Raw genomic sequence first — 26095 nt, forward strand, 5'->3', positions numbered from 1 at the left:
AGCAATTCATGCAGATAGAATGTACTAACAATGTACACAGACTTCAAAAAATTAACAATTTGTGGATGAGAAAAAAATAGAAACACTAAAGTCAATAAACAATATACTTGTAAAAAAAATGTAATGGAAAACAAATCTTAGAAAACAATATTAAAACAGCAAATTGACAGAAAAATGGACTAAGGATATAAATATGCAGAAGAATAAATACTAATAGGCAGAAGAATAAATCCAAATATATATATGAAAAAATGTTCAAAACACTACTATAAGGAGAAATATGAATTAAAGTAACAATGACATATCACTTTACATCAATCAGACTGTTAATAATTAAGGGTATTAGTAATCACCTTACCAAAGTTCTTACTATGGCTGATGAGGCCTAATATTAACCAGTCCCAGACTACCTCATCTGATCTCATTACTTTTCACTCTTCCCCTATCACTCCACCCCAGCCATACTGTCCAGCCAGTAATCTTTGCACAAAGCACTGTTTTCCTCTGCCTGAAACACTCTTTCCTTGGGTATTACTCTGGCTTGCTCCTTAATTCAGGTCTTTGTCCAAAAGTCAACTGCTCAGAAATTTGCCCTGATCATGCAATCTAACAAAGAACCCCTTTCCATAATGCTCCACCTGCTTACCCTACGTTATTTGCCTATACAGCACTTATCAGTTACCTAGCATAACTGACTAGTTTATTGTATTGTGCAATATTTATTGTATTGCATTGTGTTTATTGCCTGTCTCCCTCAGTAGACTCTGAACTCCATGACAGGCAAGAACTTTTTCACTCTAGCACCTAGAATAGTGCCAGGCACATGGCAGATACACAATAAATACTTGTTAACTTAATGAGCATACAAAGAAGACATACCTAACACTAGTAAAGATACTAATAAAGAGCCAAACCCGTGGCGCACTCGGGAGAGTGCGGCACTGGGAGCGCAGCGATGCTCCCACCGCGGGTTCGGATCCTATATAGGAATGGCCGGTGCACTCACTGGCTGAGTGCCGGTCACGAAAAAGACAAAGAAAAAAAAAAAGATACTAATAAAATGGAACCCATCCTTACTTGTGTTGATAATAGCATTTGTGAATTTTTATAAAATTATACATGTGTATTGTATGACAATATTCCCTTTAACACAGCAATGGTTCACCATTCCCATAATCTAAATAAAGCTCCAAAATATAAGGACATATATAAAACAAGGATGTTTATAATGGCACTACTAAGAGTGGAAAAAAAAATTGAAACAAGAATGCTCATCAACAAGAATATAGTTGAATAAAATGTGGTACAAACACAGCACAGATTATACAGGCTTTAAAAGAATTGAAATTAGATCTATGCTTGCTGGTTTAGAGGGATCTGTACTTTATGCTAAGGAAGAAAAGCAAGATTCAGTTAACTGTTTATTATGTGAGCCCATTTTATAAAACAATGACTAAACCTCCACTACGTGTGTATATATAAGGCTAGTGAAAGGTGTGGTGCCAATTGTTAATAATGGTTATGTGGGTTTGGGGCATGGAAAGGAAAAAAAACAATTCTTTAGAAAAATGTCCACACCAAGATTAACGCAAGTGATATGGCTCCCATTATGTACAACTGTACATGTGGGATGGATACTGTAGGTTGTCTATCCAACACCCACTCCCCACCATTCTCCCTTGCTCCTGAAGTCTACCTCTCAGTACAGAACCAAAAAATGCCAGTAGCACTGCCTCCCATCCTCCCTTGTAGTTCAAGCATGACCATGTAACCTGACCAAAGGGAAGTAAAGATCTGCTAGTGTCTCCTAAGAAATACATGGGTTTTTTCCTTGAAAAGAGACACAAGGAGAAGCAGCTCATTTCCTTGCTTTCTGCTTCTGAACAGTTATCTGAGGAAGTTGTGACTGGAGCTGTGAAAGCCATCTTGTGACTATAAGAGGAAAGCCAAGAAAACCAAGAGAAGCCAATCCAAAGCCCTGACTTTGCTAAGCTGCTATAAATCCTAGAACTGTCACCTCCAGCCTTCTTATTTTATGCTATACATATTTAATAAATTTATATTGTGTACATTATTTTCAGTCAAGAATGTGAGTCAATTGCAGTGCAACATCTTATCTAACCCTATATATATGTAGATTTTATGAATGCATGAAAATTTGGTCACCAAAATATTAACAGTATTTATCTTGGATCAGAGAAGAGGGAAGGAATTCCAGATAACTTTTACTTAACCCTCATACTTTAAAAAACCATTTGAATCTTCAATGAGCAAATATTATTTATATAGTCAGATTAAAATAATAAAGCTGATTTCATTATTTTAGAAAAGTGATGACATCATGGTGAAGCAGTAAATAAGACAAAATAGAGATAAAGTGCTGTAAATTACAAAACAGAGCAAATTGTCAAAAGTTACTACCCAATGAGAAAACAGATGATGAAAAAAAGTATTAAAAATAATCTGCCACTTAAAAAGACTGAGAACTGTAAAAGTTGAAGCATTTTCTTAAGAGGGGTTAAATAAAAACAATACATGTCAAATCACAGTTGACACTGACAAAGAACACAGGTTAAAGAATGTTTTTGACGACAAAATACTCTTAGAATAAAAAATAAAATATATATTTTAGAAAGACAAAGGCAAAGAAAATAATATAAAGCAAAACATTGAAAAAAGAAGTAGCAATCAAGCATTTAGAAAAGTAAAAAGATGACTACGATCAAAGGTATACATTATAATAAAGGTAATCTTCTCTTAAAAAGACAGATGATCTCAGAAAGGGTTAAAAATGACCAAAATCTGGCTTCCAGTTGAAAATAATAAGCTAAAGGTAAATTTACCTCCCTTCCTTCCTCAAATCATAATGAAATAACAACGAAGAGAAATAAGGATTTGTGAATTTGCTGTACAAATAAGCAGCTTTCCCTTTTCTTTTCTGGAAATTGGACAAAAACAATACTGAGGTGGTGGAGGTGGTATGTGACCTTTCTCAATGAAACACAGGAAAACTATAATCCAGATCTCAAAAGACAGGTAAGTACTACCAAAAACACCTGAAATTGTGCAGAGGAAATGAGTAGACACAGGCCAGTGGTGGCAGATCTCATAGAGTACCATCAAAAATAAAAATACAGTTAGTTGCACCCGAAAATGTATGTCCTTCTTTGCAACAACCCATGCAAGAATGAAAAAGCAGAACTAACACAGGAAAGGGACATACAAAGCTTAAATGGTATTAAGAAGGCCAGCAACAGAAAATTTGAGAAATGCCAGAAAACTACACCTAAATTGCAATTCACTAAGTAACTTTTTAAAAAATGGGTACATTAATGATACTATCAGAAATGAAATGAAAAAGCAACAAAACTTACTAAAAGATGGAGAATACTCCCTCAAAGAACATGAAAAAATTATAATCAAAAAGAATAAAATGGTCACTTTCTGTATAGCTATTCTGGTAGCAAGCAACTGAAATTCAACTAACTTATGCAAAAACAAACAAACAAACCCACCAAACCAACAATAACAACAACAAAAAAAACAAGAGGTAGGGAGAGAATTCTTTGTTCACAGGATGCAGAAATTATTGAACCAAAAGTAGTTAAGAGTAGGGAAATACATGCATTTCAGGAACAACTGGAATCAGGAACCCCAAAACACCAGTTCTCACATTCTCCTTATTGATTCTAGCATGTGTGTGTGTACACACACGCACACACACACATATATCTTGGGAAAAGACTATAAATGTGGCCAAGTAAGTTTTATAAGAACTGGGCAGCTCCTTCCTACTACAGCAGAAATTTTCAATCCCAGCTGCACATTTGATTACCTGGTGATTACCTGAGGAGTTGTCAAAAATACCAAAATGGAAAAACTTGATAGTAAAATGGTAAAGTAAAACTGTTCAGTAAAGACATGAACAAACTTTAGACACACACCATATGAACCTTAAAATATGTTAAACACGACTTGAAGTAAGAGAACATTAAACTATACAAAAATACCATTTCTCTTTTTTCCATTAGCAAAAATTGAAATATTAACAACATATTCTGTTGGTGAGGCTGTCGGGAAACATGCACTCTCAGACAAAAATGCACATTGACGCAAACCTTAAGGAAGGAACTAACAATACTACATGTACACTTACCTTTTAATCCAATAGTTCACATTTCTACCCTAAAGATACATAAAAATACATCTGCATAAGAACATTCATTGTAACACTGTAATTGCATATTTTGGAATGACATGGTCATACACAGGAGAGTTGTTGACTATGGTACAAACAATGCAGTACTATGTTTCTGTAAATAAGAATCAGGAAGATCTCTATGAATTGATGGAGCAATTTCCAGGATACACTGTCAAGCGAAAAAAGCAAAGTGCAAAACAGTATCTGTAGTATGCTACTCTTCATATGAGAAGAGAAAATAAGAAAATATGTATGTACCTACTACTTTGTGCAAACAGAAATAAAGGATGCTAATGAGTTTGGTTACCCACCAAAAGTGGGTTTGGAATGAGGTAGAAAGGACAGAAGGAACTGGGGGGAAGGAATGATGTCACTTTCCTAAGTATAACTTTACAAATCATTCTAACTTTTGGAACCATGTTAATGTGAAGGAAGGGAAGAAGGGAGAGGGAAAAGAAATGGAAATGAAAGAAAAGGGAAACAGAAAATGAAAGGGAAGGGAAGAAAAGATGGAAGAGGAAAAGAGAAAAGGAGAGAGGAGGGGGAAAAAAGGGGAAAGGGAGAAAAAGAATGAGCAAAAGAGGAAACAAGAAATGATGGGCGGACGGGGACCTAGAAGGGAATACAAAGAGAAACAAATGAACCAAATGATATTTCAAGCTGATAAAATAACCAAACTGAAGGCAAGGTTGGGTGGGAGGGAGAACTAAGTTTTAAACACAGTATTTGAATTGTGTGCCCTTAATCTAAAGATAAAATGAACTCTAAATATATGTTGAATTATATTTAGTAAGCTTTCTTCTAGCAAGGGCTAGCAATCCTTAAACTATTTTCTGCATATTCTAGTATTGAACAAATAAGTAAATATGTTGGGGATGATAGCATCCTGCTTTCTCACTCTAGATAGAATTACTTATACGGAAAGGGAGAATAGAAAGATCTCTGTGATGTTGGGTTTGAATCAGATATCAGTGTGGACACATATAGGATATATATCTTATATATACATATATATGTGTACATGTGTGTATATGTGGGTATATATATATACAAATAGAGATGTGTTGGTATGTACACATACACACTTCTATTTCCTAGCTCTGTTTGCTGTGAGAATTTAGAAGAAATGACACCCTGGTGGCAGTAAGAACACAAACTGCCCAGACCTTGGTTACTAAATTCCATTCTCCACTAAAGAAATCAGGGCTTTATGGAGAAATTACCAATTTCAGGGCTGGGGTAGGGGAAGTAAGAGATAAGCCAAGATAAGCCTAGGAAATCCTTTTGTAAGCAAAAGTAAATTCCACCCAGAGAATGATGGTGAACATGTCAAAAGGACAAGGAGCCAGCTTGAAGGGGCTCCCACTGGCCAAATCTGGAACTATTTGAGCATCAAACTAAGTAGTAATAGTAAAGGATTATTATCAATTAAAATAGAAACCATGAGTTTGCACTGAAATAAAATAAGGGAAAGCTCTTTCTCATAGTAGGAAGCCAACTAATATATACAGAGGATGTTGGATGTAGAAAAATCACCATTTAGCAATCATAATAACTGATTCAGGCAAAACCATTTGTGGGTACTAAAGCTTTGTGGGAAAGCCTGAGGTGAAATGGCTACTTACACAGTTTCAAAAAAGTTCCACTATACTTATTAATCACAAAGGGGAAATTAGTTTATAATGGAGAACTGCATAGATATCACCTTTAATCAAGTGATCAAAGTTAACGTTACCAGCAATGGGACAAGTTGATATTATGTGTTCCCTGGTGCCTTGAGAAAAACACACGGCTCGTGTTGTAAAGTGTATAACTTGACTCTAATCATGAAGAAACATTATTCAGACCCCCATCGAAAAATATCCTACAAAGTAACTGGCACGTACTCTTCGAAAACGTTAACGAAACACAAAGAAAGAGGAACAGTTCCAGATTAAATGAGACTAACAAAATATGAAGACCAAATATAATGTATAAACTTTTCATTTGCTATCAAGGCTTTTTCATTTGCTTTCAAGAAAAGTATTGGGACTGATGGTAAAATCTGAATAAGGTCTATAGATTGTACTAGAGTATTAATGTAATTTTCTGATTTTGATCATTGTACTACGGTTATATAAGAAAATGTCCTTGCTTTTAGAATATATGCACTAAAGATTTTAGGAAACAATGAAATATTTAGGGCCAAAGGAGTATCATGTCAGCTTATTCTCAAATAGTTTAGAAACAAAAATTAAGATAGAATAATAAGGTAAAATGTGGTAAAATGCTAACACTTGATGAATCTGGGTGAAGAAGGTATGGAAATTCTTTGTATTATTCTTATATTTATTCTGTAACTTTAAAATTATATCAAAATGAAAAGTTTTATCTGGGATTCACGCAAAGATAATTCTAATTACTGGTCTAGAGTAAAACCTATCCATGTAAGATTCTAACCTACTCTACAGCCATATGGACTTCAGGCATTAGGGAGAAACAGCAGTTCTGGGGGAGGGGGGAGCTCAGGGCCGATAACAGTGATATCTTACTGCAGTGGAAATACACTAGATGTTACTCCATATGAAAAAGCACACAATTAAAAATAAAAATTGTCACTTTTGAGAATCAAGTAACTACACTGAATCGTGTAAGGCAAAAACTCTCAGAAATACAAGAAGGAAAATGGGCATATCTACAAATCCATTAGAACAAAAGCTTCATTACGGGAGAGATTTTTGTTCTGTTAGTGTAAATCAACACTTAAGAGTGCCTGGCACATAGTAATCATTTAACAAATGTATTAATGAAAGACTCTAACACATTACATAGATTTACAGATTATAATTATTCTGAGGGTGGAACCATGTTCTGTTTTGTTCTCCACTGTCTATTCAACACATAACAGATGCTCAATAAATACTTGTTGAACAGATAAATAGTGAATTTGCTCTTTGATACTTATGGAAGACGGAGTAATAAGAAGCATCTTTTAACAGATCAGAATCCTAGTGGGATAAAAAAGGAAAGTGTATATTACCTCCACCTTCTTTTTAATTTGTAACTTAACTTGATACCATATTTGAATAAGGTGAATATAGACTTTTCTGCTATACAAAACAAAGTATTCATGTTATTGCAGATGACAAAGTTTATTGTCATGCATTGTGTGACCTTAAATAGGCAAGTAGTCTTACAAGTAATTACTGCTCCCCGCTGCCCCCCCCAAAAAACATATTCCACAGAGAACCTACCTAAAACCAGCATTACTACTTTTGGCAGATTATTTAATGATTAACAGTTAACAGTGCCATTTGCCAAGATAATACATTCAGTGATCTAGAAATATATTTTGTATTTATGTCAGAGTATAACTAGAAGTTAAATCAACCAAGTATAGACAAACAACAGATGCTTTAGAGAGACTTGGTGGTCAACTGTTTTAAACTGCTTTATAATTTTTACAGACCCACGTTACCAGAAATACATTTTATAGCATTTTTCAGACTCCAGATTGCGACTGACTAGATGAAGAGGATTGAGATCAGCACTAACATAGTGTAGAAAATCTCAGAATGCATTCCATATAGTAACATTTCAGTATAGCTTAATGAAACTTTTGTTTTGGTATATACATATATACATTAACAGAGCCAAAATATAAAATGTATTTCTTAAAGCAGGTTGCAGTAAGAAGCATTTTGAAAAAGTTTTATACTTTAGAACTTTTTTCAGGAGAACCTAGACCCATCTCTAGGCAGATTTGGTGGCATTCCATTCACATACATTTCATTATCAAACTCGACAACAAAAAAGGCAATCTTATTCTAAATTCTGCTCTTAAAACATATGATTGCTCTTCAGATACCTGTTCAAAATTAAAATTCACTGCGCCATTTGAAATATTAAAAAGTTCACCTGAGCAACAATACATACAGTATAGCTATAACAATAGAACTTTCAGAGATGGTAGAAATATCCTGTATCTACAAGGCCCAAAATAATAACCATTAGCCACATGTACTGAGCACCTGAAATGTGGCCAGTATGAATAAGGAACTGGTGATTTTTATTTTTTGTATTTAATTAAATTTAAATAGCTACATGTGGATAGTGGCTACTGTTTTGGACAGCACAGATATGGAGCATTATGCCTTAATACTTTCAAACTGTGGTTAATGGATCACAAGGATCACCTTGACCACTTGGGAGCTTCTTAGAAATGCAGAACCACAAGCCTGAATCCAGGCATAAGTCACAATGACAGGTGATTTGTGCACACAACGAAATTTGAAAAGCATTGATCTATAGGATAGGTTCAGTGCTATACAACTAGGTTTAGATCTATAAGACTGGTGGGCACAGTGCCACCGAGTACTACTGTACCAGTGAAAATTTATGGGACACTTTGATTGGAACAATTACTGGTGGAGTGGTTCTGGTATTATTAGGGATGATCAATACACAGAACAGATCTACACACCTAAGAGCTGGTGTCCCAAATGACATTCAAGTATCTTGTCAGAAACTCATGTAAATTTTTTAAAAAAATCTATTTATAACTTAGAAAAATTGAATCTAATTCGATTATCTAACACCAAATATTTTTTTGCACAACTTTAAAATAATCTGGATTTTCTAGGAATACCAACCAGATGTAAACTGAAGACATATTTTTTGTTCAGTACTTAATACTATTCACCATTTCAGAGTAATTTATTTTAAATGCCTGCATTTAAGACTTGTCACATTCACTTCAATACTAGGGTATAGGCTCAATTATCAGACTACTTCATTATGTAATTATGCTTGAGCTAAACTAAATTTATTTTATTAAAAACGACTTCCCTCTTATTTAAAAATAATAGGTAGGCACGTTCTGTCACCCATGAATTTCACTTCAGGATAAAAGTGTGTACTATGATATATGTATTTTACATATGGGGTGCTGGGTCTGAAAGATTTAAGAACCAGTGATTTAAAGACTTATGCACCCATTACTATCCCTCTAGACCGGGGGGCCTTAACATGAGAATACAAAGACCCCTAGCCCAAGGAATCCATGTAGTAGCTTCAGGAGATCTATAAGACTCTTAACAGTTCATACACTTTGATATATATGTATCAATCATCAATCAGGGTATAGTCACCTGGGGGGATAACATATAACGTTATTCCATCAAAAACTGTTAGATTAAGAACCATACATTACACACTAAGACATAAAAATTTGGCTAGATTATAAACTTGGACCTCAAAATGTGGTCAATCCCCCACCAAATTACATTTATGGAATTGCAATTTGTATCACTTCATCACCCTACATTAACCCATTTTTTAAAAAAATCCCATAAATGTTATTTAGGATGTTAATCCCTGTATTACTTACATCATAGGTGTTCTTTTATGAAGACTCATGGAAGGCTAACATCCATTAAACATTTGCTATGTACCAGGAGCTACACTAAGCTCTGTCCATGGGAACTCAGAGGTCTCACAGGAACTCAGAGGGTCTCACCCTCTGGTACAGGTATCGGGAAACTGGCTTAGAGAGGTCAACTAACTTAAGTTTATAGAACTAATAGATAGCAAAACCAGAATTTGAACTCAGGCTGTCTGCCTCCAAAGCATGTGTGCACTTTTCTCAAACAAGTGGTTTTTTCTTCTTATTCTCACTGTGAAACATCTATTGGATCCTGTCTTCCTTTGGCATAGCCTGTTATATTACTTTGGGAAAAAATTTTGTTTCACAAGTGGCAGTTACCCAAGCATGACATTAGCATCTTAGCATCTTTGAATGAATTGCTTCTTCCTTTCATTTGGTCACTAAAATGGGCTTTATGGAATGCATTTTGCATGCTAATCTTACTTTTAGTTTAATCTTTTCTCACATTGCCTCCTCCTTCTGTTTTTGTTTATTGTTTTTTTTTTAAATTCCTGCAATAAGGCAAGGAACAAATAAATGCACAGTAAGTGCTGCTTTAAGGTAATATGGGAAATAAATTACTAAGACAGTCCTACAGAACATAGCTTTGTTGGATGATTCTGAAACCACTTGGAATCACTCTTATAATTGAAAACAACTACTATCACTATGATAACAAGTACATAAACTCCATTATTTTCCACTTTGAGAGAACCCTGGTTACCATGGCGGCTTTCTAAAGAGTAGAAAAAGAGCACCTAACAGGCAGATAAACAATTAGCACATTAGGCAAAAAGTAGGGAGATCAATTGGCATGTCATTTAGGATAAGAACCCAGACAATGACCATCAGGAAATAAATTTGAGAAATTGCAGTGAACTTGAAGATACTGTCTAAGTGGAAGTAGATAAGAATGTAAATCAAGTTTAGTTGACTGTATTGATGATAAAGCCATTATTAGGTAGGAATGGGGTTAAAGGTTTGCTGTAAGTAAAAGGGAAATTGAAAGAGAATAAAATATTTGGTTCTTACCAACACCACCATCAATCACTACAAAACATTTAGACTAAGGGTCAGCAAGCTTTTTCTATAAAGAGCCAGACAGTAAAAATCTTAGGCTTTGCAGCCAGTCTCTGTCGCAACTAGCCAACACTACCATTTGAGGCACACAAACACCAGCCACAAACTCATGTAAACAAATGGGTGAGGCTATGTTTCAATATAACTTTACAAAACAGATGTGGGTCATATTTGGCCTATGAGCTACAGTTTGTTCACCCCTGACATACATCTATTAGGCAAGGAGAAACAGACCTGAAAAACAGGAAAGGTCATGGTTAAGGACAGAGATATGGAAATTAATGGCACAAAGAAAGTGACAGGATGGATAACCCAAGGACAGTAGAGATAGAAGATATGAACATCTGAAGACAGAACTCTTATAAAAGCAGCACTTTCTAAAAAAAAAAGCATAGTTAAATAATTAGTGGTTTCCTAAAAGGAGAAAAGGTGTGTGAAATAACTTATAGTTCCCTTAAATATCATTCTTACTCAATTACAAAACCATTACGTGTAGAGAATTACAGGATAGTGCAATATTTAACGACGATTATTAACTAAAAGGCAGTGCTAGAACACAGATAAAACCCCAAAAGTATAGATCGTAAAATATCCTTAATTAACACTTTGATAAAAAGTGACAATGCAAAACAGGGTTAAACTGGGACAAATCTTATGCTTCGCATTTCCTATGGAGTACCCTACACACCAAAACTGTTAGGCATCATGCACAAACCATTTACCCAAAAGTGAGTCAAAAAATAAAGCAGAAAATAATCCCCTCAAAAGTAAATCAAATGCCAATGAAAACGGTTATGACACTAAATATCTGTTTGGAAAATGTTTTCATTTAGAAAATTGTGAATTTAAATTCATTATAAGGCTTAAAAATGAAACTAGACCCAGTATCACTACATTTGATTCAAGTTTTTTCAACATTTACAGGTCTAAAATGGAAGTAGATACTAGCTCGTAGCCTGTCTTTGGGAAAAAAGCACAACCTAACAAATTATTTTACTTATATTTATACAATGTTGGCTCATCAGAAAAAAATGAAAGAAATTAAAAACCAATCAGAAAAATATCACAAGGACCAAAACTGCAAAACTTGCAAAGCAACACTGTGGAACACAATGACAGAAGAGATGATGGTCCATGTATGTGGATTAGAATAGTCTGGGTGTCAAAGGGGTAGAGAGTAAGTGCCACTTAGTAGTGCTGAAGAAAAGCAAACTGTCTTCTTTACACTTAGTGTACAAAGACAAGACTACAACTTACACTAGGGATCTGTGAAAGCAAAAATTCCGAAAGGAAGGAAGGAATCAGCCAGCCAGTCCACCAGTAAAGGATATAATCATATAGTGGTATGCTCAACAATTAACAAAATAATGCCTTCCACATGCACTATGACAAGTAAAAACATCCAAAATTATTAAATGAGAAAATGCTAGCAAAATGATTGTTTAAAAATAAAAAGTTACACACGTGCACATACACATACATCTGGTGTGTGCACAGAAAATTTCTAAACATTTACAAAAAATGAGTGGTTCCTTGAAAAAGAGTGGGATTGAAGGAGACAGGAAGTTTTCACTTTCTACCCTTCTGTAGGGAAGAAAAATAAAATAAGCATGTGTTATGTTTGGTCAAACAAAAGAGAAAAGTCATGGATTAGTATTTGGGGAAGGTGACTGGAGAAAATCACAGCAACACAGACACAACTACACTTAAAATACTACAACATACTAAAAACACATTAAATGAATGGTGAAATTTCTTAAAAGTGCACTCACAATCAAAAAAGGGCCACAAAACTTCACTTGGATAATCATACAGTGTTCAATAACATAACATAGAAACTAGATCTTTCAAAAGCTGTAATTTGCATATGCAGGTTTGCTGGAGTCCTGTAGCAGGATATGTTCAGACCCAATGCTGCAGCTGTAAGAGGCTTCAGAACAACCCACCTCATTTTATGTTTATCTCTAGACTACATAATCCCCAGTAATACAAATCCTAGGAGTTCTATTTCAATAACAAAAGCTACTTGTAGAACTTTATGGAGACTCATTTATTTTTAATATACATCTGGTTTTGAAACTTCTTTGGGGCAGGGGCCCAGTCCATTTTGTTCTCAATTCATGCCCAGCACTGAGGGCTGTAAATACAGGTGCTCAATACATATATATGTGTGTATGCACATATATATATATATTTTAATTGCAGGAAAGAAAGTAGGGAAGTGAATTCTGTGCAGAATTATTAGGAATTATAAGGTCTGAAGTAAAGAAAAAAAGGGCAAGATTAAAATGTGAAAATTGGTTCCTGTGAATTAGGAAAGACCAACAACCCACATGTGATCACGTCTATGATCTCATTTCTTCTTCTACCAGTGAAAGAAATAAAGTCACAAGAATATTTAAGTCTAGAACTATCCAAGGGAGTAGGAAGGCTACCTAATGTCTACTTTGGAATTACAATAAACAGGGAACAACAGAGATTATTAGGATGCTATAGAACACTAAATATTTGTTGTGAGGAGATGAGGAGAGTAGACATAACAGACCTAGTTTTTTCAGGGAATGATAGGCAAATGAGCTGGCCTGGACTACTGGGGAAAGCAATCTAGTAGTACTTCTGAAACCATATGCAATAAAGGACCAGTCCTAACCTCCAATCTACACTGTCAGACATACTTTTATAAAATATATATATTTTAATTGCTACAAAAATGCCACATACTTTAATGTCACAGTAATATAAAATTTCTACGGAAATCTCTAGACTATCTAATTCCTATACTGGTCGCCAGAGATACATTGAATAGTAGAGTTGTTTTTCAATGTCAATCTGGCCTAAAATCTTTAATTTGTGTAAAGAGGGTCTGTCTCCAAGTGAGAAAATTCAGGTTTTTTCCCCCCACTACTCCATATTGAAGGCAATCCATAAGAAACCATTAGAGATAACAAGTAGCATAGAAACTTGTCATTAACTTGTTTTATTTTTTTGGTGGCTGGCCAGTACGGCAATCAAACCCTTGGCCTTAGTGTTATAACACTGAGCTCTAAACCAACTGAACTAACTGGTGAGCCAGCCCATTAAGTTTTAAAATGTAAAACATCACATTGTCATAATGCCTTACTAAATTAAAATTATACTTTTGAATGCAACTTCAGCATTTAACAATCTCAACTCCTATTGATTTGAACATTTTGCTTTATCTTGCCATTTATCTTAAAACTATATGAAAATATTCATTTATACTATACTCCTATATACTCCTGTACCCTTTGCCTCTGTGGTCTTAAAACTCACCCAACTGAGTAGTTTAGTTGGTTGGTAACAGAGTGAGTCTAGGGAAAATTTCCATCTATTTTTAGCTTCATTACCAAAGGAAGTAAAATATTTATATGCCTGGCTTATAAACTGACTACAATCTGATATAATTTTTTGTTTTTGTTTTTGACCGGTAAGGGGATTGCAACCCTTGGCTTGGTGTTGTCTGCACCACGCTCAGCCAGCGAGCACACTGGCCATCCCTATATAGGATCTGAATGCGCAGCATCGGCGCTATCAGCACTGCACCTTCCCGAGTGAGCCACGGGATCGGCCCCAATCTGATATAATCTAATGAACCCTACCCTACTGAGAAAGTTTAATGTGATTCAGGGTCTCTGGAACCAAATTTCCAAGAATCAAATTCACACTCTGCAACTTACAAACTATAAAGTTACTTAAATTCTCAATGCTCCTATTTCTTCATTTGTAAAATGGGGTAACAGCATCTATATCTCAAAGGATTACTGTTCAGATTAATGTGCATGTAAAGTGATTCGAACACTACCTGGCACACAATTAATACTATGTTAAGTGTTGTCATTATTTAATTCTTACACAGAATGTATCAAATCCTTCTGAAGAACTAGCATAATTAACATTAAATTCATTAAATGAAATATGTTACATCTCTACAATGAACTACTGTTCATCCATTAAAGATTATTTCAATTCTCTATTATGAAAATATATTTATAATATCCTGTTGGATAGGGAGGAAAGAGTAAGTTATAAAAATCATGTACAGTCTAATTTTATATTTAGAAAAAATGCTAATGACATTATGAAAAGCTGCAAGTCACCATGACACAAGTGGCAATTGCCAAAAGTGTTTCAGAGTAATTTACCATACCTCCTTGCTTCAGGAAAAAGATTTAAAATAAAATTGTTATTCTAAAATGATAATAAGGATAATCAAATGCAACAAATTATTTTTTTTTAAGAAATGTGGAACTATGTACATTTAATGTATTATTTCTCCTATAACCATAAAAGCTGATCTTCTTAAAATCAGACTGCATCTTACAGTTAAGGAAATAGAGCATTAATTTCTAACACATATGCTACTCCAGTCCCACCCACTGCCAAAACACCACCATCACCATCAATTTTTAGCAAGGTCTTGAAGTGCTCACAACTATTACAAACCAACACAGACAATAAATCAGCTTAACCAATCACCCAAGCTTAAACAACAGATATTAGTTACAGTATGTTGAGATTATAAACACAAGACTCAGTATTCCTAGAATACTAAATAAGAGGTGTCTGTGGCATTGAAGACTACTCGGATAGCAACCTGTGGCACCCTTTAAACTGTTTTAAAATTCTACAATGAAATCAATGCTATTAATTTCATGTTTATTTTAAATTCTTTTTTTTTTTTTTGTCGTTTTTTCATGACCGGCACTCAGCTAGTGAGTGCACCGGTCATTCCTATACAGGATCCGAACCCGCGGTGGGAGCGTCGCCGCGCTCCCAGCGCAGCACTCTACCGAGTGCGCCACGGGCTCGGCTCATGTTTATTTTATAAAGGATTTTTGTCAAGTTTATCAGTTTTAAAATAATCAATTCATAATCCCCATTTAAAGACAAATTTTCCTCTGAACTAATGATTTCCATTCTGCTACCTATAGTTCAGCCTGCCCTTTGGTCTATGATAGCCATACTTCATTTCACAGGATCTAAACTTATGTATTACAGACAAAATATTTTCGAGTTTGCTTTCAAATGATATTGACAAAGAGTAGACCAAATTTTCAAGTTTACAGAAAACCATACTATAACAATTTACCAATATAAGTATGTCTTAATACCTGTTTATTTCATTCTAGTTAGAGAGCAACACTAACAAAATTCATTTTTTTCCTCCTCATGCTGCTCCACAAAATTCTTAATGCATATGCCCCCACCACCTGTACCTTCCCTATGCTATCATTATGACACTTAATAAGAACATTTCAATTCAGCAATCAAATTTTACAATCCCTGTTCCTACCAATCAAATGGTGATTCACCAAGATCCCAATTCTCAGGAGTTTTAACATAATGAGAGTACAATGCTTACCTAAAACTGAAGGACTGTGCCTTACTTTATAAAAAACAAAAATAGCCACGTCAATTTAATTCCATACATACAATACTACCTATTTATTAAAAATTGTAATAAACATAATAATCAAACTAGTGCTCCAAACTTATGCTGTTCATTCATGTGGAAGACACTACAAGAGAAGATACAAGAGAGACTGCCTTGTAATAAGAAAAACAGATTCCTTCTACAGAAATGGAGAAATAAAAGGACAAATCTAGTTGTCTAAAAGACAATTCACTGTACACATTTTATTTACAGTTTTGTACACTGTCTTTATATGAATGGGACCGCTTTTCTACTTGAGCCATTTTTAACCAAAGCAAAATAACCTAAGTAATACAAAGTGTTAAAATACAGCATAAAGATACAAAAACAGTCGTACTAATTCTATTTAGGAATGTCATTATGTTGTTACATTTTTATAATCCACAATTATGTTTAGGAAATCACACAAACATAGATCACTGATTTGAATGAAATGGATAAATTTGTAGCAAAGCTTTGTAGTTACAAAAAACAAAAAAATTACCAAAGAATGCACAAAATTAATGTTTATTCCACCTTTGTGTCATATTCCTGGATCCTTCACCAATGTTACAGGAGGAAAAAAACAAAATCAAAACAAATGAAAAACTGAAATCAGAATCACTAATGTTATCAAGCAGGGAAACAAATAAATTAAAATCTAGCAGCCATCAGCAAGAGTACAGCAAAGACAATGCTGTAAAAAGAAACAGAAAATTGCTAGAAAACTGTATGCATCATATTCTTTCAAACCAGCAAAATATGCTCCTGCATACAATGGAACAGAAACAGAATTTTTTTCCTATAAGGTATAGAAATGCAAGTTATTTTTAGAATATTGTGAATAAGTAAAACGTGTTTGTAATGGTAATTCTACTAAGCTATTACAGAGTGGGCCAGGAACACATTTATGGATTCTGGGGATATGTGTACTGTAATTCTTTGATTGGGACAGTGGATACTCTAGCCAAAGTTAAAAAAAAATATGAACACAGAAGTACAAGACAAAGGCGAATGAGACTTCTCTTATATCTTAGCAATATTTAGATGGAAATCAAATTTAAATGCAGTCCACTCTGCTTTTGAAGAGGCTTTGGTTCAGCTCCCAAATCTCGATTGCTTGACGCAGTCTCCTATGAGAATATTCAGAAGGTGTCTTCTTAAACAACAAACCTATTTTTAGTGGTGGAGCCGCTCTTAGTAGCTGTGTCTGCATGGGACTGATAACCAATCACCATCTTTGGAGGAAGTCCTAACCTTTCCTTGTATACCCTCCTGGAAGAAAAAGAAGAAAAGTAGCCATTAACTTTATTCACCAAAAAATTATTTTAAAAATTCAGAAGTATTAATCTTTATATAAAAAACTAATATACCTAGACTTGAGAGTGAAATAGGAAACTGCACACCCTTTTTCTTTTAGCACAATTAACTCTTCATTTTCACAACAATCTTGATTAATCACTTAATACACATTTGAGCCAATCAGGTATGTATTGGGTACTATGACAATTATTACTAAATAATGAGCAAAGAAGGGACAGTCCCTGGGCTCATGCATTCACAGTCTAGTGGGGAAAACACAATCAAATAATCAATAAAAATAAAATAAAATAAAAAAATACATATGATGGAGCTGTATCACAAGCATACTTACACAAAAATCAGTAACATGCATATGTCTATTTTCATTCTTTAATCTAAAATGTTCTTATATTTTACATATGAGCCCCAGTAAATATATTACTACACAATTACATTTATCATATCTATTACTGACAAGATTGCACAAAATCAAACACTTTGAGGGAGATTTATGATATTTTCACGATAATTTAAAACATACATAATTTCTACCTTACACACTAACTCTACAATCTAATTTTAAATAAGATGTGGCTCTATTCTAAGAACAAAATGAGTGTCAAAGAGGATAAGTATAAGGGCTATAATACTGTATATCAAGAGGGATCTAATCCCATCTACAAAATTAGAGAAATCTCCCCTTAAAAAGTCATGAGGTTTAAAGTACAAAGTTCAGAAAACAAAGCACATCTGAATGCTGAGGAACAAAAATAAGTCTGTGTGGCTACGGCTCATAAGAAAAGTGAATATGAGGTAAGGCTGACAAGATCTTTGGGAAAGATCACAAAGAGCCTCACAGCTCACCTTAGGAATTTGAGTATTCTAAGGGGAAAAAAAGCAAAAATTCAAAAATAAGCAGCAAAATCAAATGAAAATAAATGAATAAACATTTTCATGGGATGAAATCCTCTCTCACGGATAGTTTTTCCATACTCTATTCTTCAGAATATTTTACTACCTTCCCCCAAATTAGGTATTTTAAAATAATTTTATAATAAGCCGCAACTACTATCAGATTTACATTATGATACAATGCATCCTTTTCGATTATTAACCATTAAAAGTGCCAGATAGCAGCTGTACAACTTGGAAGAGTAAAGATAAATCTTTTCTTGAAAAACTGAACTCAAAATGTTTCATATAAAGGTTTAAAAAACATTTAATATTGACACAAATACAAATCTTCCACAGAAATGAAATTCATAATTTCTTTAACTCTAGTTTTCAAGGAAATCTAAAACTCCTACAATTAAATTTTGATACTGACAGAAAGATTGTACATATGATGATAAATCAACAATGAACTATCTCTTACAGACCCTACATAGAATGAAACCTAGGAAATTCCTATACCTTTTGATCCAGAAAGGAATTACATTCACATGAAAATTCATAATGCTTGAAAAATCACAAAGGGGTAAACCAAACACTTTGTGACCTATGAATGACCAGTACTTGACTTTAACAAAAAATTTAAAATCAACTTTTACTAATTTAAATGTGGTAAAAAGAAAATCCTAGTTTGGGGGGAAAAAAAAAAAGTGACAGGCCATTTTTGCAAAGTGTAAAATTTATTAAAAAAAAAAAAGTAAAAACCTACACCTGTGGTTTTTAAATATGGACAAAAACCAAGACACATTACTTAAATTTCAATGAAAATTCTATGTAGTGTATACAATATGCTAAAAATACATATATACCATTTGCCAATATTCACTGAATTATTATGAATATTAAACATTAACACTTATCAAAAGCAGCTCTATTTTTCTTTCTTTCTTTTTTTTTTTTTTTGTCGTTTTTTCGTGACCGGCACTCAGCCAGTGAGTACACCGGTCAGTCCTATATAGGATCCGAACCCGCGGCGGGAGCGTCGCCGCGCTGCCAGCGCAGCACTCTACCAAGTGCGCCACGGGCTCGGCCCAGCTCTAGTTTTCAAATAGCGCTTTTCAAAGCAGGAAAAAATACTTACATTCTCATTTAGTAAGTGAATAAAATGCTACATGTCAAAGAGTGCTCTATTGATTATATACTCCATTGCTGAGAAAAAGCAATTTTATAGAAATGAAAAAAATACAAATAAGACGTTGAACACTAATAGCAGTTCAAAATTATAAATTTGTTCATGAAAATAATACAAGGAAAATAACAATCTACAAACCCAACTGTTTCTTTTTTTCTGACCAGTAAGGGGATCGCAACCCTCGGCACGGTGTTGTCTGCACCACGCTCAGCCAGTGAGCACACCAGCCATCCCTATATAGGATCCGAACCCATGGCCTTGGCACTACCAGTGCTGCACTCTCCAGAGTGAGCCATGGGGCTGGCCCAAAACCCAACTATTTCTAAAGCTATAAATAAAAGAACTTCTGGTTTTAGTTACCTTAATATTGTAAAAGTAGTAAGCAAAAAGCAAAACTTACCCTATATGTGTAATAGCATCTCTGTTTTCACATTCAGTAGTCCATATTGCTATCTTATCACCTTTAGCTCTAACATTAACAACAGCTCCACATACATCATCACTGTAGTCATCAAAAGATTCTCCAATAAGGCACAGCAGCTTTAAAAAAAATCCCACATTACATCCAATAGATTATAAACAGCTAATTAGACTGCAAATGTCTTTTCTATATTTGTTCATACACAAAACTTTAATTTTAAAATGCCTAAATTTTATTTATGTATATAATTCATTGTCCTGACTTTTTAAAAATTCACTTTTATGGTTTTTCATTTAATATCAAAAACATTAACATTTGTTTAAACTTTTTCAGCAAATTGGACAACTGATGTCAAGTCACAGACTGAAGAGGAATTATTTTATTAACATTCATTTGCTCTGCCACTGCTTATAATCATATTTGCCAGCAAATAACTATTAATGGAATAACTGAAATAGCTATCATGATTACATTAATTGCCTCTTGTTCTTCTTTTTCATGAATACTTGCTAATTTATTTTTACTGTGGTAAATACACATAAATTTACCATTTTAGGTTACCAGAGGCCAGGAGGGGAAGGGGTGAGTGGAAGGAGAAATGGCAGACTAACAGGTACAAAACTCTACTATCTACCGTAGAAGAATCATTGTGTAGTATTATCCATGTACTGGAACAACACACTGTACTCCACAAAAATAAATATAAATAAAATTGAAAAAATTTACTATTTTAACCATTTTTAAGTGTACAGTTTAGTGGCATTAAGTAGATTCAACACTGTTGTACAACCATCACAACCATTTGTCTCCAGGACTTTTTTCATCTTGCAAAAACTAAAATGTCCAGACTTTTAAATGTGGAATTCTAAAATGGTAATTACTGATGATCTTCTCCAAAAGCAAAACTGTTTCGTCTTAAAAAAAAATCATTCATTCAAATATTTATTAAGTAATTAATAAGCGTTAACTATAAATCAGACAGTGTCAATTGCTAGCGATATAAAAGAAACTATAGACCCTGTCAAAAGCTTGGGGATTGAAACAAGCCTACAGAAAAAGCCTTATAAAGCCAAAAGTTCCAAGTTACATCACAACATGTAAGTTGAATGGCATTAAGCAACAATTTCATTATTTGCTTCATTGATCTAAAAAGTTTGTTATGAATACAGCAACGCTGTAAGTGGGTTGCAAAAACCTTAATAAAACAAAGTGTGAAGTTGTGTAATTTTGAGGTTAATGAAATGACCAGTGGGTTTATTGTGGAAGGTGAGAGTCAACTGCCAATCACTTTATATCCGATTTGTAATGTGGTCGGAAGTTTCACTGTACTAGTATGTAAAGTATATAGGATTCTCGTGAGGAACACAAATAATTGCTGACTTAGATTTTCTAGTGTGGGTAGCATGCTGTATCTCTCCTTAAATTAAGCAACCAAAGTTAAATGTAAATTAAAGTTAAATGTAAATTAAGTTTCAGTATTTCAAAACTGCCTCTAAAACTGGTTTAATTTAAAAACCTTACTGTCTCTAGCCAAAAGCGATCGAGGTCACTTCGTCTCTGCTGTTTGTTCAATGTAATTAGCCATCGTCCTCCCCGTTTGTTCTTCTCATCTTCCCACATAGGCTCAATACCATCCTACAGGGTTAGAAGACAACAATATTAGACAATATTGTTACTTTGAGAGATAATCTTCAGAAACTGCAAACAACAACACTGTCAACTTTTTACTGTATTTCCCATAAAACTGCCATTGATATAGTTTTTAAAAAGAATACAGGACTTAAAGCCCCAGAGGCATGAGATTACACAATAGAATTCTGACTTTGTCACTTATTAGCTATTAAAACATAATTTGGATGTTCTCAAACCTTATGAGTAACAGACATCTTTTGGAAACCATGTACAACTTCTATACCTAGAAAGTACATGTAAAAATTATGCAATTTCAGAATTAATGGATGCTCCATCCCCCTTTTACCTGAATATCTCAAGGACCCATGCACCCCAAGTTAAGAATGCCTGACAAACTCAGTCTGCTCAAAAATATAAAGGGATTGAATTGGATAATCAAAGTTCCAATTAAAATCAGCTTCAGTATGTGCCCAGTTATCTCTCAATTTCTATTACTTATACTATATATAAATAGAGCAAAATATTTTTTATCATTACTACTTTTTATTTGTATTATTATTTATTCTATATAAAAATAGAGCTAAAGCCTATTAAAGCCAATTTAACTGTTAGCCTTAATATCATAGTATAAATTATTCCTAAGTTTTTTGCAAGATTTCTTAATGAATACCTGAATGGTACAGTCCTAAAATAAATATGTGAATATATGAAATCTCCAATTAAGCGTACCTTAAAAAGCGAGTAGTCACAGCCAGGCATTAAATTACTAGACAACTGGATGTGGTTGTACAGACTAGGTAAAAGAAGAGAACAATTAAAAACACAGAATATATAATGCAGAATTCCCGTGCTTACATATATACACATTTAGGAAATATGAAAAATAAACAGAAAAAAGATGTTTACTTATTTTTCTACAAAGTCCATTTCTGAAATGGACAAAACAGATCTTAATAACAATCAGTTGAAGAACCAACTTCTGACGATATGTATTATTTTCAAGAAAATACTTTTAAAGATTTTATTGACAAAAATATATTTTAATATATTAGTTAACTCAATGCATTCATATCTACATTGAAGAACTTTAAGTAGATGAAAGAATTTATGAGGCTAATGAACAGTTGTTTGTTCACAAACATACCAAAAAATAAATCAAGAGAAAAGACAAACTCTCTGACCAGGACTTCACGGCCCAAACAGTCAATATTATAATCCTTGAAGGTATCCAAGAGTAAAACAGACAAGTGGTTCCCAAACACCGCAAACTGTTACTAGTTTAATCAGCACAATAATCATTTGGGAAGCTTTAAAAAATATATATAGTTCCAAGCCCTACCCCTTGGGATTATAATCACTCAAATATGGGGTAGAACCCTGGGCTCTGTATTTTTAAGCTATTTTCTAAATATCAAAATAACAGAATAACATTTAAGAAGACTTTGATATTCACTTGCCTGAAGGTAGAAGACTAGATCATTTGATCTTCTGTGGTCTCTTACAGCAAAATTGTTTAAAATTGGCAACAGAGTAAGAATGCTTTGCCTGTCTCCAATATTAGATGGCAGAAATTATCCTTAGTCAGATTCTCTTGGTGCTATTTTAACCCGGTGTAGAAATATTTCAAGTAGAGATTTCAGAAAAAATTTGGCATCCTTTGAATCATATTCCATAGTACAACACACAAAACCAGTTTGAGTGAGACAGGATAAGACCACCATAAGGTTTGTTGAACCATTACCTAATGGTCATTCTTCTTTAACTACATTATCAAGTGACAGCCTCCACTAGGCAACAAAAAAGGCCTGGATACTACCAGTGACTATAGAATTAGCACCATTAATTTCATAAAATAAATGGATAATGTGGGAGTGACCTTCTTCAATGGCATTCAAGGGAGAAAAGACTAATGCTTCTTTTTGCTGCCTCCTTTCTCTTTCACAGCACCCTAAGGTCTCTTAAGCAAGTTTGTAATGAGAATCTCTAAATGGCAAATTTATTATTATTATTATTATTTTGTCTTTTTTGTGACCGGCACTCAGTCAGTGAGTGCACCGGCCATTCCCATATAGGATCCGAACCCTCAGCGGGAGCGTCGCCATGACGGGCTTAGCCCTAAATGGCAAATTTAAACAGAATCCTAAGACTACACAAAATGGATAAATACAAAAGGACTCTATTTGTTTACACTAAATTTGTTAGAAAAAAGTGAAAAACTAACAAGTGGCTTGGATTTTTTTTTTCTCTTTCTTTTTTCTTTGATCTTTTTTTTTTTTTTTTGATTTTATTTTGTCGATATACATTGTGGCTGATTATTGCTCCCCATCACCAAAACCTCCCTCCCTCCCCCCTCCCCCCTTGGCTTGGATATTTGTAGAAAGCTGAAGAATTCCTTCATATCTCTAAATTATGGTATAAAAACCCACTATGCAATGACATGACACATAACTAAAGTGTGGGGCAATGTTCTAATTAGAAAACAAGTTAAAAATACAATTATGTAAACTGGCGAAAGCCAAATAAATTACATAAATGCAAATATAATGGGGTGGTGGTGAGGGTGGTAGTGGTTCAAGACACTTCCTTTTCCTCTACAGAAGACTAGAGAGGATTTTTTTGTGTAGGAGACTGGAGAGTTATTCAAGAGTCTTGAATAAACACAATTAGAATAAACACAATTAAAGAAGAAAAAGCACTTGATGTTTTGATGAAGGGCAATGAATAACCCTACTTTAACTAGACAACTAGACAAATGAATTAGTTAGGCTTAAATGTAGTTTTGTTTTTTTTTTTTTTTTAAGACAATGCTTTTAATAAAAAGTTACTACACCCAACATGGTTAGTTCACAATAGTTTTAATTATTTTATTGCAGGGAACCTTAAGCATTTTTAACTGTTGAGCTTTTCCCTTTTCCACTTGAGAAACTGTTTTAGAAACTTTATGCTCCACTGGAAACTCAAGCCCCTGCCATTTACCCTGCTTGCTTCTTGGGCCCGCCTTCTATGAGATAACAGCAGTCTCACACCCTCCCCCAGGGGCCAGCGGCAAATTAGGCTCCTAAAGTGACCAACAGACTGTGTCCCATAACCAGCCAATCCAAATTAGCAGGACAGCATCCCTCACTTACATAAGAGGACCTAAAAGAGAACCTAGCAGAGAGAAGGGCAGGAATTTAGGCTATATAAAGGGGTTGGCTCGTTTGTTCAGGGAGACACTCGCTTTGGGGTTTCTGCCCTCCAGTGCTCTCCTTGCTTGCAAGCAATAAGAGGCACTGTAACACTGAACAAAGAGCTGCAACACTAAAATAAAGAGCTATAAAACTACAACACTAACATCGGTCTTGAATTGTTCTGTGCCTTTGCCCCACAACAATTTTATGCTTTGTTGTTTTTCAGTGATACAAATAAATGCATACTAAATGTCTCCTACAGGCCAGGCACTGAAAACATACAGAAGAATATTATTTCTGCCCTTGAGGAAGTAAGCATATATGAATTTTATGATCACAATCTATTCCTTTGTGTAGGCAGAATACACTCAGGGGGTTACATTAAAACATAAGAGTAGCATCACTAATTCAGCATATATAAGATCGAAAATATACATGTACGAGTCAGAATATTTAGATAATTGCTAGGTAATTTCAAGCTCTTAAAAATGTTTTTAATAACTTTTGCCTTTCATGCTCTCAAATAATACTTCCTACACATTCTCCAAGTAAATAAGATATACTAAGTTAACCGGTTTTAGAGAATCAATATTAAACTTCTTGAAAAAGACTTTACAATTTTAAATTCTATTTTGAAGTCCTGTAGTTTATGATCCCAAATCTTAATTTTTTGCTAAATTGGAAACAAAATCTCAAAAATATTTCAACTCTTCTTCTTGAAGTGGATCAAAGTATATGAAATCCATAAACTATCATAATAGATACTATCATTCTCTCAACAAACCCTGAATTTTAAACCCTTCAGTCTTTTGATATCTCAAAATCCCTAGAAAAGGAAATTCCAGATATTGCACTGAAGAGTTTGCAGAAATAATGACCCAACAACTCTGGAATACACAGTTATGAGGCAAATGCACATAGGTAACCAAGAAAGGAAACAAGTTCCAACTAGTTATCAGAAGTGTGAGGGGCAATAAAGGATTCTCAAACCAGGATATCTCAGGACAAGGAACGGAGAATATTCAGGGCAAAAGGGTGACAAGCTTTCTAAAACTGTTAAGGCATAATCACCAATTCAAACACTTGTGAGCAGATGGACAAACAAAAAAGGTAGTTCTGTAGATGAATATTCATTAAGTGTTCAATTCACCCTTCATCTGACTTAAAATGAAAAAACACACAACTAATAAAACAACAAATATCCTAAAATAAAGTTACTTACGCCCAAAAGTCTTCAACAGTATCAAACTTAGAGATCAGCCGAAGGTTTGCTTGCCAAGTTTTGCTTTTATCATTTTTAAAAAACCAGAGCGCCCATCTAAAAATTAAAAATCCAGGTCAAAAAAAGGTAGTTGCACACCTATGTTC

The 26095-nt window shown here is 34.1% G+C and overlaps 1 protein-coding gene across 1 annotated transcript in view; it reads right to left on the minus strand.

Moving 5' to 3' along the window:
• Positions 1-16122: 16122 nt before the first annotated feature.
• The window catches only part of EIF4E (eukaryotic translation initiation factor 4E), a 38012-nt gene continuing 28039 nt past the window's right edge, over positions 16123-26095 (minus strand). Inside the window, exons 3-7 of the mRNA XM_063107727.1 lie at positions 25950-26045; positions 22287-22350; positions 21447-21560; positions 19905-20044; positions 16123-17394 (exon numbers count right to left, since the gene is read on the minus strand). Coding sequence (XP_062963797.1) covers positions 17280-17394; positions 19905-20044; positions 21447-21560; positions 22287-22350; positions 25950-26045 — 529 coding nt within the window. The 3' untranslated portion in view covers positions 16123-17279. The remainder of the gene's footprint in view (positions 17395-19904; positions 20045-21446; positions 21561-22286; positions 22351-25949; positions 26046-26095) is intronic.

This window comes from Cynocephalus volans, chromosome 9 (assembly GCF_027409185.1).
Source record: "Cynocephalus volans isolate mCynVol1 chromosome 9, mCynVol1.pri, whole genome shotgun sequence".
NCBI classification, from domain to species: Eukaryota; Metazoa; Chordata; class Mammalia; order Dermoptera; family Cynocephalidae; genus Cynocephalus; species Cynocephalus volans.